The 20,948-nt window shown below is 50.3% G+C and overlaps 1 protein-coding gene across 1 annotated transcript in view; it reads left to right on the top strand.

The window, feature by feature from the left end:
- Positions 1-20,948, top strand: part of LOC111153800 (XK related 6) — a 302,598-nt gene that overhangs the window by 266,160 nt on the left and 15,490 nt on the right. The window contains exon 2 of the mRNA XM_022513045.1: positions 10,516-10,712. Within this exon, the coding sequence (XP_022368753.1) occupies positions 10,516-10,712 (197 nt within the window). The remainder of the gene's footprint in view (positions 1-10,515; positions 10,713-20,948) is intronic.

Raw genomic sequence — 20,948 nt, 5'->3', positions numbered from 1 at the left:
GCGCAGCAGCCCCTTCTGTCCTCCGTGTCTGCCTGTCCTCCCCAAGGAGGCCCTGATGACAGGGAATGGCTGGGAGCAGGTGGTACTGTGGTGGTAGGGGGAAGCACTGGTGGGAGACCACCCCCCTCCAGAGTCACAGAGACTCAGAGATCCAGTGTGTGCCCTATGGGTGTCTGTACAGCCAGAGCGTAGAGGTGTATAATACGCACATGTCCATGACACTTTGACCATATGTATCTCTGTGCTGTGTGGGACACCCTGCATCAGTGCGGTGTGGCTGTGTGGGCCTGTGAATGTCGTGTGTAGTTACCATGTCTCTGTGCTAAGTGTGAGGACACTGAGTACAGTGTGCATGTGTGTCCGTGTGTGGTGTTGGTGTGCAGTGGGTTCTTGGGGGTGGTGTGTGTCTGAATGCAGTTGCATACCTGTGTGTGAGAGAGAGTGTGTGTGGCCCACACCCACCCAGGTAAGGGTCGAGGTGCATCATGGTGGTCCTGGAGGCATGGCTACTTGTACTTAAATGCAACAAAAATATAAAGACTTTTTGTTTCAAATAGCGAAGAGCTATCCAGGTGAATGACTATATTACTGTTAATTTCAGAGAAGAAGTGTGCCTTGAGTTTGAGGTCAGCTTTCCGAGCCTTTCTGGAAAGAGCTGGAATACTTCTCGGCTACAAAGGAGTCCGGTGTCGCCACTGCCATGGGTGCCCTGTAGGCCTGGTTGCCGGGGGCAGAGGCAGCCCTGGACAGGCTGTTGGGGGCCTGAGTGCTCCTATGGCCTTGGCCCAGACCCACCCCTGGGCTTTGGGGTTCTCCTTGGTGAGCCAAGGTCCTGCCGGAGCACCCTCAGACCACCAGCCTCTCCAACGTCCTCACCTCGGGGCTCTCAGGAGCCACCAGATAGTGTGGCCACCCAGGTGGGGGGGCTCTGAGCCCTGGAGGTGGAGATTCAGGCCCGGTCCTGCTACCTCATCCAGTCAGCAGATGTCCTGCCAGCCCATCCTGCACACTAGGGGCTGCGCCAGGGGCTGGGGGTGCAAGGTGTGCAAAGCTAGGCTCAGTGCCTACTCTCCCGGGCTTCGGGTCCCACGGGAGTGACAGGTTTTAACTACCACACGCACATACACAGCAGCCCCGCAGTCATGGCTAAAAGAAAGATTCCCAGGGCTCTGGGGGGCATGTGTGGGGTCAGCAAACACTGGCCGGGTGGCACCAGCAAGTTCCTGACTCAGCCTCCTTGTCTCTGAAGGCAGATAATGGCGCCTGCCTACTTGTGTTGGGGTGTGACGTGGTTAGATGAGATGGTGCAGGTCAAGCCTCAGGCCTGGGGGTGCTGTGTGGCTGTTAAGTTTACTACTCTGAGCTGTTGTGCTGTTGTTACACTGTCCTCTACTCTTGCCTCCGAGTATGGACCCTGAGACATTCTGCAGTTTGGGACTTTCGGAGCAATGAACAGCCATTTGGAGTGAAAGGCTGAGGCTGTGTTTGGGGGGACAAAGGTGTGGGGAGGATGTTGAGGGGGAGGAGTGAGGTGAGAAGGGACAGGAAGGCAGGATGCTGTCCAGCTGGTGGGGCAAGGCTGTAGGCAGAGAAGCAACCACAGGATAGGGTAGAAGGAGGACAAGTCCTCGGGGAGGGGGGTCTTCCCGTATCATGAAAGCAAAGAGGAACAGCCCCCTCCTTGGGCTCTTTCCCACTGAGGTCTGCTCCCCGCCAGGAGCAACTGAACCTCTACCACCCCCTCCCCTGGTGTGTGAGGAGCCTGGTCTGGTGGCCCAGCCCTGTGGACCTCCTGGCAGCTTGGCAGCCGGACACAGGGCTGTGTCCTCGCATGACCTCAGCCTTGGCATCCCATTTGTCCTGAGCCGATTGCACGATGGTCCAGGGCCCAAGAGGACAGCCCACTGTGAGGAACCAATTGTATCTCTGCGCTGGCTGAAGGGAAGAGATTGCCCTTCCAGTTGCTTGGATGGAGCCTGGGGCCCCTGCCAGCTAGGAAGGGAGGTGATTTGCTGACCGGTGATAGGTTCATCAGCTTATGGCCAAGAGGGATGTGGGTGACACCTCCTGTGGTGGTCTCTGTGTCAAGTCCTGTGTGTCCTGGGTAAGTGCTTCTGCTGTGAACCAAGAGGTGCTCCTCGGGTGGGATGCCAGGAGCCCCACGGGGAAGGCAGGAGCTCTGTTGTGTGATTTGTTTCAGCTCTGCCATCAGACTGCGTCTGCAGATGCCCCTGAGGCAAGAAGGAAGAGGTCCCCCGCCACTCTCCACCCCTGCCCCTAGCTGGCCTCCCTTTCCCACCGGGGCTGGCTCTGCACCTGTGGGCTGCAAGTGAAATGCAGGGGCAGCGGTAGGCTCCCCCTGGCCTGCACCCCACAGATTCCTAGTGGCTTCCTGGGGCCACAGTCCTTCCCTGACAGCCATGTGGGCTCTGGAGGAGCAACCTTATCACAGTGACACCAGCTGGCCCTGAGCCAGGAGATGTGTGTGCAGAGGAGGAAGGCAGGCCTAGGGGTGTTTGGAACTTGCTGTCAGAGTCCTGCCCATGTGCCAGCAAGACCTGTCTGTACCTCCTGCTTCAGTATGTCACCCTAGTCTTGGGTTCTGCCTTCCCTTCCTAAGGGAAACTTTAGGGACCAAGGCCAGACGGGGGCCTGAGGCATCACCCTCTGAAGTGAGCAGCACTCCCTGGGTGGAACAGAAGAGCTCAAGAATTGGGTCCCTGAAGAAGCTGGAGAGTGCTAAGATGGATACCTGAGTCCACAGTCAGGTCCCTGGCCTCACCCCAGCAGCCCCCTCAGCAGCTTGTGCCCAGCCTCTGGGTAGGACAGTGGGGATGACTCTGACGTATATCCCTGCAGCTCCTACACACTGATCCCCTTACCAGGTTCAGGGCAGCCCCTGGGAACGTATCATTGCCCTTCAGCCATTCCTTCTCCCACCTGGGGGGCCATCAGCAGAGTCTGGTCCTCAGCGGTGCTTGGGGCCAGGTCCAGGGGAGGAAGGCAGGGAGGCCTGTTGCTCCTCCTTTGCTTGGACTCCTCTGCCCTCCTTCTAGTGCGTAGGCAATTTTGAGTGTTCTGTACCTATTCTGGGTACAAGTTCTTCGTTGTCTTCGTGGGATATGTGATTTGCAAATATTTTCCTCCGTTCCACAGCTTGTGTTTTCATTCTCTTAATGTCATTCACAGAGCGCAAGTTTTTAATTTTGATGAAATCCAATTCGATTTTTTTCCTTTTACGGATCATCTTTTTGCTGTCCTATTTCTAAGAGCTCTTCACAAATGCGAGATCATGATTTTCTCCTGAAGGTTTTATAGTTTCAGCTTTGAATCTCTGATACATTTTAAGTTAGCGGTTGCATGGGAAGGATTAATTGTGCCCAAATCATTTGTTGAAAAGACTATCTTCTCTCCATTGAATTACCTGTGCACCTTGGATCAAAAATCAGTTGCCCGTATATGGGTAGATTTGTTTCTGGACTCATCTGCTCCATTGATCTGTTTACTTCTCCTTGCCAACACCACACTGTCTTAATCACTGTAGCTTTATAGTAAGTTCTAAAATCAAGTAGTGTGAGTTCTTTAAATTTATCTTTGCTTCCCCCCCCCCCGCAAATTCTGTTGGCTGTTCTAGTTCCTTTGCCATCCCATATAAATTTTAGAATCTGCTTGTTTATATCTGCAAAAATTCCTGCTAGTACCTTTACTGAAACCTTGTTAAACCTATATATTAATTTGTAGAGAATTGTCATTATGTATCATCACTATATTGAGTTTCTCAACTCATGTACGTTTAGATTTTCTTTGATTTTTTTATTAGTGTTTCATAGCTTCAGCATACAAACCTTGTACATCTTACTAGATTTATTTCTAGGTATTTCATTTTTTGGAGCTAATTTAAGTGGTATATATTATTAAAATTTCTATTTCCAATTTTTCATTAGTAGTCTACAGAAATATATTTAATTTTTATATACTGACCTTGTATCATGAGACTTTGCTAAACTTACTAATTAATTCTGTGAGCTTTTTTGCATATTCCTTGGGATTTCCCATCTAGATAATGATAAGCATTTTCAAATAGGGACAATTTGACTTCCTTCTTTGCAATCTATATATAGTTTGTCTTTTTCTTGACTTATTCTACTGACTAGGACTTCTAGTATGATACCGAGCAGGAGTGGTAAGAGCAGACATCTCTGCCTGTTTCTGATCTTAAGAGGAAAGATTTCAACTTTTTATCTTTGAGTATGATATTAACTGTGGGTTTGGTGGGTGTCCTTCATCTGTCAGGTTAAGGAAGTTTTATTTCGAGTTTGTTGAGAATTTCTTCTTCTTTCTTTTAAATCATGAATCAATGTCGAATTTTGTCGAATGCCTTCTTTCTGCATCAATTACTGTAATGTGTGTTTTGCTTTATTAGTATCATTGACCACACTGATTGATTTTTGCACATAGAATCAGCCTTACATTCATTCCCAGTTATCAGCTGGCTACGGTGTATCATTCTTTCTGTATGTTACTGAAATTGATTGGCTAATATTTTGTTGAGGACTTTTGCATCTGTTTTTAAGAGGGATATTGCCTGTAGTTTTATTTTCTTATAGAGTGTTTTTCTGGCTTTGATATCAGGAATGCTAACCTCCTAAAATGAATGGGAAAGTGTTCTTTTCTCTCTCCTTTTTGGGGAAAAGAAGTACAGAATTGGTGCTATTTCTACTTTAAATGTTTGGTAGACTTTATTATTCTGAAAGAAGATTCTTTAAATTTCAGGCCCCACAAAACCAGTTGGGGCTTTGAGAGAAGGTTGTTCTTCATAATCAGAGGTTTCAAAGTACTGTTTCTGAGAGTGTCACGAGAAGCCGCAGGTGACTGCAGGCCCAGACAGCAAGTCTGTTCAGCCTCCTACCTCTTTTAGAAATCATTTATTTCCCGTCCTGGCCAGTTTTAGGCAGAACTACAGCTAACTCCCAATGGGGCAACATAGTTTGGGTAAGACCTTCTTTGCTTTGCCTGAACTAGGATTGGCTGTGTGCCTTTTGGGGAATCACTCTACCTCTCTGAGCCTCAGATGAGCCAATGGGAGGAAGAAGATAAAGCATCTTCCTTCAAGGGGCTGGTATAAGGGTGAGAATGTGTTTAGAGAACTAGAAGTTTCTTCTGGAGGCAGATATGAGGAGCTTTAAACAATTCCATGGTTTACAAAGTAAGAGGAAGAGACAAACCTGGGGAAGGGAGTAGGCAGAGTAGGCTGAAGGCAAGATGAGAGGAGAGTACCTCAGGAGGCAGCAACAGCTTTCCTCTGAGCCTTCTGTTCTCCCAAATAGTCTCACAGGCGTTTGAGCACCTGTGACCCTCAGAGAGGGCATGATTGCATACATTCATTTGTTCAGCATCTCCTGGGGTCCCACTCTGGGCCAGGCAATTCAAAGATACAGAAACTGAGGCCCCAAGACTCCAAGAGGTTAGGAGATGTCCCCTAAGGTAACACAGCCAGCAGAAAAATGGGCTCAGAACTGAGGAATATTCGTTAAGCACAGATTCGTTCGCCATCTGGAAAATGGGGGTAATATTGAAGAGGCTACTATGAGGATTGAATGGATTCCCAAGTACGAAATTCTCAGAACAGTGCTTGGCACATGGATGCCATACCGACATCAGCTAGTATTATTGGTGAAGAGGCTGGGCCAGATTTCAGACTCAACGAAGCCACTTACTTGAGGAAGGACGAAGTTGTAAAAACGCTGGCAGGTTCGGGTCCTCCAGTCTGCCCTCTGTGATGGTGAATCAAGAAGGCCCAGACTGGGGAGTGACTGGTCCACGGCCATGTGGCCCTACAGACTACAGACCAGGCCGGCCTTCCTGAGCCCTCGCTCTACGATGACATGAGCCTCCCTGCTTTTAGACCCATGCATCTCACCATCCAATGGTGATGTCGTGACAGGTGTCATAAGATGTGGATGCAAATCCAGGAAGAGAGCGGAACATCTTATCTCCTAAACTAATGTCCAGGGGATGGTGGGCTTTCGGAACCTGCCAGGGAAGGGGGAAAGATGAGGGTTTTGGAGGAGCAGCAGCCTATCTTGTGGGGACTCAGCACATCTGGCCCTGCCCTGGGCCTCCCCTGCCACCTGCACCCCAGTGTCGCTGATGGAAGGGTGCAGGCCTTAGGAGGCTGCCTGCTGGGGATGAGATCACCTCGCAGAGCGGCTTTCCCGTTTCGCTTAGGGTCTGGCGCCACCTTGTGGCCACGCTTTGCACAGGAGCTAAGGCGGACACAGCTGGCTGGGCTGCCTCAAAGGTCACCTAGACTCACTCAGGATTTTACATGCACCCTCAGTGGCCTCCTGGGAGCTCAAGACTCAGGGATAGAGGAGGAGAGTGCAGGAGCCAGAGAGTGTGGAATTAGGTAGAAGGCACTTCATTGCGAAATCCTGAACTGGATTCTGTGATGTCGCTCCCACTACAAGGTAGGAGGCTGGTTGAGCTGGGGTCTCAGGAGGCATGATTTCCAAATTTGGTTTTAGACTTAATCCTGGTGCACTCTAGACTGCCAGCATCTATTTGCTCATCGGCATGGCGGTAGAGGCTCTGGCTTTGCTCACTCCGACCCTCGTTTCTTCGCATATCTTGCGATATCCGCTCACAGAAGAAATTCTAGGTTGGTTTCTCTGACAGACGTTATAGTTGAGTCAGTGTGTTCTGGGCTCATTGCCTTCCATTTCCATGGCCATGACAGGCACAGGGGCTGGCAACTTGGGGAAAATGGGGTGGAGAGGGCAGATTAAGTGTTCCCTTTGCCCTGGCAGTGCAGACTTAGGTGAATCTGAATACTGATGTTACCTTGGCTTGGGCCCTGGACAAGTAGGTTTGGCTCTGCCACAAAGCATTCCTCCACCGTGGGCCACCTTGTGAGGCTGGGAGAAGCAGAGTCTGTGGTCTGAGTGTACCCCTGAAGGAGTATAAATTTGTGATCTGGTCCTTGTGGGAGTCTGTGGCCCATAGTATTGTGTGTTGCAGCTGCCTCATGTGAATAGAGTTCAGTTGTGGGTCATGGAGCCCGCATCTGACCTGTGAGACCCAAGGCACCAAGGCTCCACTGGGCACATGGCTGTTCAGGGTGCGTGCGGAGCTTCTGGACCCGAAGCTTCGACCTCAGCCAGCGCACCTTTGTCCTCCAGTGCTCTGCCTTCCCAGGCCACCATCAGATCTGGCCAAATTGACCCTTCTCTCCACCCTGGATGCTCCCCCATACCCCTCCCAGACTACCTGTGACCCTATCTCCTTACAGCAAGCCCTCCCCTCCCCAAATTTATCTTTGCCATGATTTCTTCCAGTTGATCCTCTCCCTCAGACCCCAAATTGTGACACTGCTTTCCTCTCCTTTCTCTCTCTTTCTGTTCCCTCCCACATCTCTCTCTCTGTCTCTTTTTCTGTGTCTCTTCTCTATGTGTAGGTGTTTCTCCCTGCCTGTCTCTGTATCTTTTTCTCTGTTTCTCTGTCTCATTCTCTGTCTCTGTATCTCTCTCTGTCTCTTTGTCTCTGTATCTGTCTCTTTGTATCTCTGTCTCTCTGTCTCAGTCTGTCTCCTTGTCTCTGTATCTCTCTGTCTCACTCTGTCTCTGTATCTCTGTGTCTTTCTGTCTCACTCTCTGTCTCTCTTTCTCTCAGTGACCTTGTAGGTTTCTGACAACATCCCTGCCCTTTTCCCAGCCTCCCTCGGTCCCTTGATTTGCAGAAGATGACTCGTGGGACACAGACAGCCCATAAGTCACAGAACCTGAAACAGAACCACAATTCAGTGCTCTGTTTCACTCCAGAGCCTCAGTTTACCAGTGAGTTAAATGGCAATGACCAGATGTGCCCCCCAAGACCTTGCAGGACTCCAGCAGCAGGCTAACCAGATGCACCTGCTGCCCCCACACCAGCCCCCCCCATGGAGCTGCCCTGCCCTTGGCCCTCATCCCCAGCTTTGCCTGCTTTAGTTTCCAGCAGGTTTGTTGCTCTGCTCATTGCAGGGCAAATGTCAGGAGGGAAATATGGTGTCTACCCCAGGGAAGCTGGGTGGGTGTCTTCAGAGATACTGTAGCGCAAAGGCTCTTAGGGATCCAGAGAGATAGACACAGTATTACTCATCTGGTTTGGGATCGTGCTCCTCGTTGCCAAGGTGTTTGTCATAAGTCACACCAGTGGTTCAGTAGGGCTGCTCTGTGTCCCACTGCACGGGCCCGGAGTCCCCTGGAGCATTTGTTCATCGGTGGGTCTGGTACATGATTAGCACTCTGGAGAGAGGCCTGCCATTTGAAATTGGAGAGGAGCATCTCTTTACTGTTTTGGGTTTTTTTTAATTATTTTTATTAACATATAATGTATTATTAGCCCCAGGGGTACAGGTCTGTGAATCATTAGGCTTACATACTTCATAGCATTCACCATAGCACATACCCTCCCCAATGCTCATCACCCAGCCACCCTATCCCTCCCACCCCACCCCCCAGCAGCCCTCAGTTTGTTTTGTGAGACTAAGAGTCTGTTACGGTTTGTCTCCCTCCCGATATCTCCTTACTGTTTTAAGCTATTTTTATAAATGCATGCTTTTTGAATCTTTGCTTCTAAAGCGTAATCTGTAACATCAATATAAGGTCTTAAGTGACTCCCTGCTCCTCCCATTACTGCCAGAGGGGGGAGATACTGAGCCCCTCTCTGTGACTGGCTTGATGATGCTGTTCCTGAACTTCCTGCAGAAATGGGTGCGGGATGCCTTCACAGTGTTGTGACAGTGCTGTCCCACAAGGACCCCTCAGCCTCCAAAGACAGGAGTCTTCCTTCTACATTCCATTGGCACTGGGGAGATGGTGTGAACAGTAGACAAGCTTATGGGCTCTTCAAGAGACCGAGAAGACACAAGAAAGGAGCGGGGAGAGAGTGGGAGATGGGGTTAGAGAGGCAGACAGGGTTCCATGAGCCATGAGAGCAGTTTGGATCTTATTCTAAGCATTATGGGAGGCCATGGGAGGGTTGGAAGAAACAGGGGAATGACATGATTGCATTTACGATTTTCAAAAAACTGCTGTGTTCTGGGGCAAGAGTGGACACTGAGAGGCCAATTAGGAGGCTCTTGCTGTGATTGAGGCAAGAGGGGTGCTAGTGGGGATGAGGCTGGGGGTGGTGATGGCAACAGAGAGGAGAGAGTGCCTAGCAGCCCAGCTAGGCTGCTGGCTGTGCCTGAGGACCACAGGGACCACACAGTATATCAACCCTGCTCTCTCAACCTTGCTAATTCAGGCTTAGTGTTTTAGAGGGCACATTATACATTCCCAGGGGACAGTCAAGGTCACACATGTGGTTCTGTCCTGTTGGCTGTGGCCCTTGGGATGTGATTCATGTTCCTGATCCTAACTAGATCCTGAACATCACTTTCTTCCTGGCCCTACTAACCTTTCTGGCCCGGGCTCAGCCTCAGAGACCGCTGGCTATCTTAGATGGTACCTTTCATCCTCCCCTTCACTGTGGCTTAGAGACAGCTTCTGAAAAATTCAGATGTAAGTGAGCCATGGGCACCTGGGAGGCGTGTCCACCATGGCTGTTATCTCTCTGATCTCGCCTCCGAGCCCGTGATGCTGACTCTCTTCTCCATGTTGAAGAAGGGTAGCAGGGACACAGAGTTGGAGTAATTCATCCAAGTTCCTACAATTGGCAAATAACAGAGCCAGCATTTGAATCCTGAGCCCGTGCCCTCCACCTAATCCCACTTTCTTTGCTGCTTGTTCCTCTCTGACAGAGCAGGGTCAGTACACCAGAATGACTGTGTCCTACGCCACCCTCGGACAGAGGCTCTGTTGCTGGTTCCGTGTCTCCCTAGTGGAAAGCTTGAACTTGCTGTCCAGCAGCCATGGGCCAGCTCCTTGTTGTTCCACCATCCAGTTGTGGAGCCCATGCTGGGATGGTGCAGCGGTTCCCTGTCTGTCCTACATGGGAGGGACACCTGCCTGTCACCCAGGACCTTGGCCACACATGGCCAATAACCTGCGATACTTATTAGGAGATTCACAAATGCCCCTTCCCTTTCCTTCTCCCCCAGAGAGGGGCAGGGCTACATGGTAGAGGGGAAATCCTGACGGAACATTCCCACTGGGGTCCTGAATATGAGAACGATCACATGTCCTCAGAGCTCACCTGTGATGCATCCCTGGCAGGCCCTGGGAGATCATCTGGTCCCACTCTTTCACTGCTCATTTTTTTTAGATCAGTAAACCGAGGCCAGGAAGGGGAGCACTTGTCTAAGACACCCCTTCCCTGGCGTGCCCATCCCCTCCACCCCCAACTCCTCCACTCCAAAGACTTAGCACCCTGTCTGGGGGCTGTGAAAAAAACCCTGGTCCAAGCATCTGGAAGACGTCAGAGAGAAGGAGGGGATATGGGCACAGGCAGTCTTGGTTTTGGGGGATGGGGTGACCCTCCCACATTCCCTGCCCCTACCCACGCCCTCTGTGCTCTGTCTTGTTCTCTTGGCAGGTATATCCGCACCATGTACCTGGGAATTCAGAGCCAGCGGCAGAAGGAACACCAGCGACGCTTCTACTGGGCTATGATGTATGAATATGCAGACGTCAACATGTTGCGCCTCCTTGAGACCTTCCTGGAGAGCGCCCCCCAACTGGTGCTACAGCTCTGCATAATGATCCAGAAGAACAGCGCTGAGACGCTGCCCTGTGAGTGTCCCCCACACCCCCAACCAGGAGGCTGGGGAAATGACCTTATTGTTGGCTGGGACAGGCCCCGCCCTCCAGTTGGGGGCCACTTGGTGCCTGCCTCCTGCACACTCAGTACCTGCACACCACGTGAGCATTGCCTGTCCCGATCCCTGAGTCCCTATCATGTGATGCTCACCCAGCCCACACTGAGAGCATGTGAATGGTACAGGGATTCCCCACACCTATGTGCAAGCCCGCTGCACCTGCTCATGACCACTATGTTCCTACAAACAGAGCAGAGCCAGGGGCTCAAATGTCCATGGGAGCAGAAGGATGGAGTGCCCTGGGTCTCCCAGTCTGGGGGTAATGGCCCCTTTTCTTTGGTGCTGGCCTGAGTTGAGGTGTTTGCACATCCATGGGCGGGGGGAGATGGACTAGGGATGGCATGTGACAGAAGACTAAATCACGTTAGGCAATGCCAGCAGTTTTGGACATTTTTAAGCTGTGGTGCTCTTGCTTCAAACCCAAGTTTATGTAGCAGCCCCATTTTAAAACATGCTCAAATAGTTTTGTTCTAGTTCGGTAGGAGTGGCAGGACCAGAGCCAAGCACACCCCACCCACTGACCCCACCCTCTTCATGTCCCCTGTGGCCCCAGACGGTCTCCAAGGAGCCCCAGAATCCCCCAGAGCCCAGTCAGACAGCACTGACCTCTACAGCAGTAGAATCCTCTAGGCACTACCTGAGAAGCCCTTTTGAGTTTAGATTATGTGGGTCAAGGCAGAGTCTCACACCATCGATGGTCAGACTACGAGTGCCATGGTTGTGTCTCCGAGCATATTTCAGGGGGAACTGGAGCTCAGCAGGGGGGAAGGTCTAGGAGAGGAGGGGCTGAAGGTTGCATCATGTGGGGGACACTTGGAACATTTAATCTGAGGAAGACTTGGGATGCATGAAACCCAACATTTGAAGGGATGTCAGGGGGAAGATGGTCATCCCAAAAAGATGGAGGGAGCTACAGGGAGAGTTATTGATTCAACATGTGGCAGACATTTCAAACAGCAGGAGCCATCCATGATGGAAAGAATGTCTCAAGAGGTAGTGAGTTTGCTGTCACTATGAATATTCAAGCAGAGATGCTGCTGAGAAGACTCAGTCCAGAGGTTCCTGACTCCAGAGGGCATGAGCTTGTATGACCTAGGGTAAGAAGACAGCTGTTCTCCATGCCCCACCTCTCTCTGGCCCCACCTCTGACCCTATGGGTTCTCAGCTCTGGACCCCACAGCTCCTCTAGGTGCACCAATGGACCCTCAGTGCCACCATGTTCATGAACATCTGCAGAGCACTCTCCAGTGGATGCCCTCTGCTGCCTTACCCCACGTGGTCTGCCGAGGACAGCCAAGCTCTGACCTTCATGGAACAGCTTTGCCTCCTTAACTTTTCCAGATTGGCTGGCCCTTTGCAATCTGCATGCCCCTAGTCACTTATGCAAAAATGCAGTTTAATTCAAAGGCCAGCCAAAGGTTCAGGCCAGTGAACTTGATCCTGACATTCAGAGCTCAGGAACCTAGTCCTGAATCCAACTGTACTGCCAATAGAGTCCCCCACACTCTGGGAACTTGCCTCCCAGATGAAGCCTCCTGCCCACCCCAGTCCAGGACAGTCCCAGCTGGAAATGTCCCCAAGAGAAAGAAGCCTCAGGCCAGCTCCCTCTGTCCCTCAGAACACTGGCGGCAGTCCTCCCTAGCTCTCACAAAAACAAGAAGTCGGGGGGAAGTGGGGAACTCTGAGGAGCAGCACCCACTCTTGGAGGAGGTCTTGCCCAGCCAGTGGCTCCTGGCTGGAGCCAGGGCCCAACCCAAGTCTGCAGCACCAGGGACCTGTCCTGGAGAAGGGCTGGAAAGAGCTAAATAGCTAGCTAGCTCCACTGGGGTATCTGGACACTAAGCAAGAAGCCACACTGAGGGCGGCAGGGCTGACAGTCCATCTGGTCTGTCCCTTCTTTTTTGGGTAGACTCCCATTCACATGCACACACATACTGCCACTGACATCAGGAAGACTAAGGAACGTGGGGACCCTGTCTTCAGAGTCCAGAGCCAGGCCATCTGCTTGGGCAGTGAACTGGTGTGACTGCCCACGCTGAGGCCCTGGGAGTCCTGTTTCTCCAGACCTTGGAGGAAAGTGTGCAGCATTCAGAGAACATCGTTTGTTTCAGGACCAAGGGAATCACTCCGTGATAGATTCTGGAGCAAAACCAGTGTCACAAGGGCTGACACACACGTCCTTGTTCTGCAAGCCTTGAGGGAGCCCTCATGGACCCCTGGTGGTGGCTGAGGTGTCCAGGGATGGGCACAGTGACTGTGCCTTCTGCTGAAGCCTCCACACCTGCTGCCCTCCGATCCCCAGGCTGCAGCTCTCCAGCCCAGGGAAACGTGCTCTAGGGAGCAGATTGCGGGAGGTGGGGGGTGCTGTGGCTGGGGAGGGCTCCTCTCTCTCCCATCTGAGTCTTCCATTTCCAACTCTGTTGCAGCCTGAGACCCCCATCTAAACCGTCCTTTGCTGTGTCAGTATCAAACTTCCCCCCAACCCCTCTGTATCTCCAGGACAGCCAAGTTATCCTTCTTGGACTCTCGGCCATACCGTGGCACCCCCAAATGGATGGGGAAGGTGGCAGGGGATGCCAGGGGAGAGCTCCCAATAGGTCATGTGTCCCAGACAAAGATCCTGGTCATCACTTACGCCCTGCTGTGATTTTGGACATTGCCCTTCCCCTTTGCAAGACCTCCTCTTCCACTTGATATCATGGGGAAGATGGCGATGATACCTAAGAGTTAGGGGAGATGCAGGAATGTAATGCACATGGACCACTTTGTAAATTGTCAAGCTCCAAGGGCAAATAAGGGTGTGAGTTTGTCATTTCCAGAGCCTGGCGGTGAGTGGTGTGGGTCAGATCCTAGGGGGAGTCCCCCCTGCCATCCCCTTTGGCTCCATAGGTCATCTGTGTCACAGCCTCCTTGCTCAGCCTGTCCTTTCTGCGATCATTTCTCAGATTATAAACATAGAGAAGCAGAATGGGAAATCTCTGGAAACTCAAGGGACAGCAGATGTTCTTCTCCAAGAGCCCTCTTGATTGGGAGCCTGGGGTGGGGGGTTGGGCAAGTCCCTGAAGGCCAAGGCCAGGGACCTGGCTCGAAGCCAGGCTGCGAGGGGTGACCTGGGGGAAAAGCTGGAATAGCAAGGGTCATGCTGCTGTGGGGCTTCCTCCCTGGTTCAGCTCCCCTGGCTCTATCCCCCACACACCCGTCTTTTAGAGCCAGCAGATCCCTCAGAGGTCAGGTAAGCATTTCCCCACATTCGTTTGGCAGGTGGAATAGGTGTTTCTCAAGATAGGCTCCCATGGTTAAGTGTATTTGGGAACTGCTGGGCTAAACAAAGGTCAGTGGCAATCTTTGCATTGGACTGTGATTTCTCAAGACAACGCTGGGGTCTGCAGCAGTAGCTGGGTTGATGGGAAAGAAGGAAACTCACCAGCACTGAGCACAGACTGCATTGGGTGTGGCATTGCCCTCTTACTTAACTGCTCATCCATCACTGGATCATTTTGTTTAGAAACAGATGCCTTCCTTCTCTTTTCCCATAAAAGGCTGTATGAAATGTAAACATATTAAAGAAAATCAGTTTAGGGGCACCTGAGTGGCTCAGTCTGTTAAGTGTCTGCCTTGGGCTACGGTCACGATCCCAGAGTCCTGGGATCAAGCCCCACATTGGGCTCCCTACTCAGCGGGAAGCCTGCTTCTCCCTCTCCTACTCCCCCTGCTAGTGTTCCCTCTCTCACTGTGTCTCTGTCAAATAAATAATAAAATCTTTAAAAAAAAATAAAAATAAAGAAAATCAGTTTAAATATTAGAAATTGGAGAAGGGGAAATAAAGTCTGCAAATTTAGAAGGGACATGGTAACCTGGAGTCTTCCAGCCATGGGAATGCTTGCCTCAAGGCAGTGTAGAAAGATGGAGGTGACACCCATCCTATTTGACAGCTCTGACCTTTTGGAAGTTACTGAGCCATTCTGTCCCTCTGTTTTCCTTTCTCTGAAATAGGGATAATATCAGTACCTACCATTATGAACCTTTGATGGCATGACCAATGACCAATGTCATGGTCCACATCTGGCTATTTTGTTGTTGGTGGTGGAGATTTTAACTGTAGATGCACTTTCTGAATTGGACTACAAGCTGTGCTGGTGGGATCCATGGCTAACTGGCCTTGCTTTGGTGGGCTTTGATCACACCTGTCCGTCTACACTGTTAATTCTAGTAGGTGGTTAGGAGATCACTGCCATGATCACTTTAGTAGGCGAGTTTTCCGTTGATCTTGCCCCATGCCAACCTCTCCCAACCTTTCCCATCCCCACCTTGTGGTCCTCACGTTGGCTGGCTTAACAGTGCGGTGTGCAGCCTGCAAGACAGATTGTATCCAATTTCCCCAAAAGACCACACACAAGTGAAAAATACAATAATAATCCACAACCACACAAATATTATTCCAGGGTCATGTGAGCACCTCAGTGGGGTCTTCTTTAATCTGATGTCTTGAAAGTTTGAACAAAGGCAAAAATAAAGATATGAAAGGAGCCTATTATGCTGACATGCCATTTATGCCAGTGGTGAGGCTGGTGGTGTCTGCTGAAAGCTTGGCCATATTATAGGCAGTGAGGGGGTTTGGAGAGCAGTTGGCATAGCAGGATAAGTGAGACCGAGTGTCACTCCCACCTCTACCACTTACTGACTTTACGGCATAAGACAAGTTCATTTCCTAACTGGCTTCTGGATCTGTAAAGTGTGAATTGTAAGTACTTTTGGGGGTTGTTGTGAAGGTCTAATGAGCTACACATACACTCCTATGGCAGCTTGTTTGGCATGTGCTGGGTACTTGATGCCATCTGCCATTCAACAAAAATGCATTCATTTGGGTGCCATACCATGTGTGAAGGGGCAACAAGGAACACAACAGATGTAGTCCCTGCCTTCATAGGTCTCCCGTTTCTCTGAGCAGAAAGGACAAAATCAATGAGACCCACGGCATGTGTTAAGTGCTTTGAAGCAAACAAACCTGGTGCTGAGACCTCAGATAATGTGAGGGGGGGGGGGGGGGGGGGGAGAGCCTCCCTTGGGCAGGAGTGTCAGAGAAAGACTCTCCAAAGAGTTGACATTTAGGCTGAGTATAAATGAAGAAAAGCAACCAACTATGGGAAGGGAAGGAACAGCTTCCCAGGCAGTGGGAACAGCATATGCAAATGTCCTGAGGTAGGAAAAGCCTGGCTTGTTCCAGAACGTGAAAAGACCCAGCATAGCTAAGGTTGTTGTTGGTGGTAGAGGTGGGGGAAGGAAAGTGATATCAGGGGGAGGATGGGGAAGAAGTCAGGGGCCTGATCAGGCAGGGGCCATGGGGTTCTTCAAGGAGCTTGATTTGATGCCAAGTGCAATGGAAAGTTACATAGGAAAGCTCTAGGATCAGACCTGCATTTAAAGATAATCCCCCTTTTCTGCTGTTTAGGGAAGAGAGCAGATGCTGAGCCAAGAGATCCAGGGATGAAATTATGGGGGAGAGAGCATTTGGGAAATGATGCTAAGTGCACAAATTTGGGGGCCATTCTGGAAAGTGAATGAATAGGACTTGGTAGAGTTGGTGTCCACAGTATTAGAAGGGTGAGGTGGTGGTTTCTAACTGGGTGTGTTGAGATAGAAGGAACAGGTGGGGGAACAGATTTGGGGCATTGGATCAAGAATTAGCAGCTCTATCACTTTTCCTTACTTCTGCATTTTTTTGACAATTCCAAATGAACATAGGGTGGGGTGGGATACTTACGCCCTCATAACCTCCAGGTCTGCCTTTTTTATTTAAGCCCACATTGAGGAGTTATCCGATACGTGGGGCTCTGATGACCACTTTCTCTTGATATCACACCACTCCCATTTGTCAGGCACCTGCTGTGGCCCAGGGGGTGTGTTGGGAACGTGCTTGCGAAGACATCTGCCCTTCAGGAGTTTATGTCTGGTGCAGCAAATTTTAAATTCCGTGATAGCTGTATGTACAGAGAAGGGATCTGTAACTGCTTCCGGGGGCATGACAGAGGAGGTAGTATTTGATCTAGGTCTTGATGGAGAAATAGGAGCTTGCCTGAAAGGGAAGTTTGGGTGGCTCTTGTGGACAGGGGAACTATAAGCGCCAAGAGATGGGGAGGCCTGGGAGAGCAAGGAGCAGGCAGGGAGTGAGTGGTCATGGGTGCTGAGAACATGGGGTGTATTGTAGCAAGTGTGTGGGGCAGCAGCAACCATGAGGATGATGCTATCAATGCTGGTTAGGACTTTTGGGGAGCTCAATTATGTGCCAGAGACTAGTTCAAGAGCTTTATATGGACTCGCCCATTAAGGTCCCATGGCAGCCCTATGAGTAGATACTTTTTATTATTCCCATTTCATCCCACAGATGATGAAACTGAGGTCCAGAGACTTTAAGTAACAGCATGAGGCAGCCACCAGGCTTGTAACTGATAGAGCAGGATCTTTGTCTGCATGGTTGGGCTCCAGTGGCTGTGTCCTAAGCAGGGATGGTTGTGTCTGAGTCTTGAAGAGACAGACTTAGGTGGGTTCTGCAGGAAGTGGTTACTAATGCAGGGAGGGAGCAGAGGCTGATATGCCCTGTGGACCCATCAGCTCCAGTGTGTGTGTGTGTGTGTGTGTGTGTGTGTGTGTGTGTGTGTGTATCTTAGATGCAATTATACTGACAAGGTCAGAAGATGAGGCTTCCGCTTCTTGTCCCTGAAATCTCTGTCCAGAGATTGGCTTTTTGAAAATATTCTTAGTTTTCCAGAGTATTTTGTGCAAGCCACCTCTGCTAAGCATACAGGGAGAAGCCTTGCTGTCTCACTATGGAGCTAAGCTTGGCTGACCAAGGGGTGAGGATATGGGACCCTCTTGCTTCCCTAAACACATATTAGTGATAAAGACACATAGCCTTTTAACTGGCCTTTCCTTGGGGTTAGTTTCTATTCCGACCCTGGAGACCAAGAGAGTTTGGCCAGACACAAGTGGGTTGCTTACCCGGTTAGTGAGAGATCTGGTAACCCCCACTTCCATATGGTGCAAGTGTCTTCTGTCTTCTTAGGTCACTCTAGGAACCCTTAGAGAAAATTCCAGGCATCCCCAGATACCCTCTGAGCCAGATGTGTTCCCCTTGATCCTCTGATTCAGATAGAGGGCAATACTGGAAGCCCCCAGATGGGACCAGAAACTCCAGATGACCATAAGGGCTGAGGCTGGAACTTGAAGGTAGAGCCACCTCCGAGCACAGAACCACTCCTGCTCAGGGAGCACCCGCAGGAGACATGCTTCTCCCGAGGGCAAGTGGTTCTCTCAGAGAGGATCAAAAGCAGATCTGACTTGTTCTCACAGGTAACACTCCACCATGCAAAACTTTATAGGTGCCCCAGTACCCTGTGAGTGGCAGTCAGGCAGATGCTGGCAGAGGTCCACCTAAAGGCACCTCTGATGTCGAAACACTTGAATCTCACAACTTCAGTGTCCAAGGGGATTTAAAGCAATGGGGCCTTTGAACTGAAGAGGTTGACTAGGCTGTCTAACCCACCCTCCTTGTTTAACATGTGGGAAGCTGAAGCACAGAGGGGTAAGTTGCCCAAGGTCACACAGTAAGGAAGGCTCTCAGAAGAAGCTCTTCTTCCTGCCGCACCAGGCCTGCGGCTGAGATGATAGAATGGCATCTACAGCCTGGAGTTCAAATACCAAGCTTCACCCAGGTAGTTCTTCCTGCCCCCCGACCTAGCCATCAGTAACCACCATATCCAGCACCAAAGTTACATAAAACTGGCATCTTTACTAAGATGAGGAAGCATGAGAAGTATTAAACCCTGCCTTCAGACACTGAGTTCTAAGATCTAATTAGGGCCTTTGCTTTCTGTGTCTTTGGTGTCAACCTCCCTAATAGTCTTCTTTCTTAACTTCACTTGCTGGGTCCTCTTGCATCAAAGCCTCTCCAGCGCCTTGCACTTTACCTTCACATTGTACTTCTTTTTCTAGCCAGAGCCCTGACAGCATCCAAGCGATTCACAAAGGCACATTTCTCTGCTCCTTTTGAGCTAAACTGTTTGTGCTTTTGTCTTCAGCTGTCAGCCCCCAAAGCCCTTCCTCCCTTCCCTAGTGAGGACAAAATTCATCCTGGAGGAAACTTCTTGGACATCCATCTCCTTGGTCAGCTTACCCTTCCATGTGAGGTCAAGAGAGAGCCCCCTCCCGGTCTGGGCTCTCAGGAAAAGGGAAGGCAAGGCCCAGGGTCTCTTTCCAGTCCTGCTCCTATGGACATTAGCTGTCACGCTCAGTGTCTGGGACACAAAAATTAATTCCTTGATCATTTAGGATTCTGGTTAAAAGGTGAAGCTGCCACGTGGAAAATGATGGTAATCTGGTCATGTGACCCAAAGGTGAATGATCTGAGCACCAGAGCTATGAATTTCCCACTCAGTTTTCTCATTACCAAGAAGTACAACTTGCCATTAAAACAGCCAGTCTGGGGGCATCTGGGTGGTGCAGCTGGCTGAGCATCTGACTCTTGGTTTTGGCTCGAGTCATGATCTCATGGTCGTGGGATCGAGGCTCTCGTCAGGCTCCGCGCTCAGTATGGAGTCAGCTTCAGATTCTTTCTCCCCCTCCCTCTGTCCCTCCCTGCTTGAATTCATGCTCTTTCTCTCTCTTGCAAGTAAATAAAGTCTTAAAACACACACACACACAATTGATTCATTGCATTCGTTGCAGGTAACGAATCACTCGTCCAGAGTCACAGGGAGCCTCCATGCTTCCCCAGCCCTTACCAGTGGACAGAGCCCTTCTCACTAGTTCACTCCCTTGCTGAGCTGGAGTCGCCCATCTCCAAGAGCTGCTCCAGGGTTTCAGACCAAGTCGGTACAGAGGTCTTCCAGCCTTCGATGTCAATTTCCAGGCTGCATATCACTTGTCTGTGGCTTAGCTGGGAGCAGGTAAAGAAAGGAAAAAATGTGCAATCCTCTGTTCCCTCCTTTCTCCTGGCCATCTGTATCTTCCTCACCTATAACCAAAAGGTAGAGAGGTGCACAGGCATGACTGCCTTCTCCGGCTGGAACACAGACTTGGCCTCTCCCATTTCCCCCATGGTGGTGGGAGTAGCCAGTGCTTTCCCCCTCTCTCCAGCTCTGTTTCCTGTGTTGTCCAGCTCTGAGGCATCACCCTCCTTCTTTCCTATGCGACAGCTACTTGCATCTGCACACAGTGTTCCCTGACCAGCCAACTCCAAGGTACAGTCCTACTTCAGCTACCCATGGCTGCTTGTTCAACAGCACTTTAAAACCGTATACTTTTAAACAGAATTTGCAAGAATTTTCAGCAGAGACCTCCACTCTTCCTGTGCACGCTCCAGCTTAATCTACACACGGTTCAGAGGCCCTGGCTGAGATGGCCCCTAACAACTGGCAAAAGGAAAGAGAGGCAGGATTCTTTTCTCTATTTTTAATCATAGTAGGAATACTACATGTGAAATCCAGCCTCTTAAACTCAAATTTTCAAGTGCAAAAAAAAAAAATACAGGATGTGCATACAAAGGAGACTTCTTAAAACAGCAGGACAAATATGAGAAAGGCAAGCTAAATCGATTTCATTATAGTTACCACTAATGGAACAGCAATTGGCCAAACTGGAAATGTTTGTGCGTCCAATGCCCAAACACAGAGGGCCATCCAGACAAGGCTTCCTGAGCTTGCACAGGCTGTCCAGGACCATCTTGCAGGGAAATGCAAATTCAGAAGCCTGAGCAGTAACTGTAATGGGGCCCCTTGTTTACTTATTTGGTAACTGTTTATTAAGCACCTATAATGTGCCAAGCAGGGTTCTAGGAGCTGGGAGCAGATATAGTCATAGACAAAACAGAGAGAAGAAAACCCTGCCCTCACAGAGCTTACAGTTCTTGCAGGGAGAGGCAAACAAGGAACAAAACAATTATCTTGTTTTCTGTGTTAACAGACGAGAGGCTCTCAGGAGAACGATGAAACTGGGAAGAGAGAGGGGAGGGGAGCAGAGCTGTGGGCAGTTTTCAGTAAGGCGGCTGGGAAAGGTTTCCTGGACAAGGTGACCTCTGAGCAAAGATGTGAGGATGGGAGGGAGCCAGCCCTGCAGATTTTGGAAGCAAGTGTGCCAAGAAGAGAGGACAGCCAAG

The sequence above is a fragment of the Enhydra lutris genome, unplaced genomic scaffold (genome assembly GCF_002288905.1).
Source record: "Enhydra lutris kenyoni isolate GAN:26980312 unplaced genomic scaffold, ASM228890v2 scaffoldscaffold3, whole genome shotgun sequence".
Taxonomy (NCBI): domain Eukaryota; kingdom Metazoa; phylum Chordata; class Mammalia; order Carnivora; family Mustelidae; genus Enhydra; species Enhydra lutris.
The sequence above is the reverse complement of the archived record's forward strand: the minus strand, read 5'-3'. Positions and strand labels throughout refer to the sequence as shown.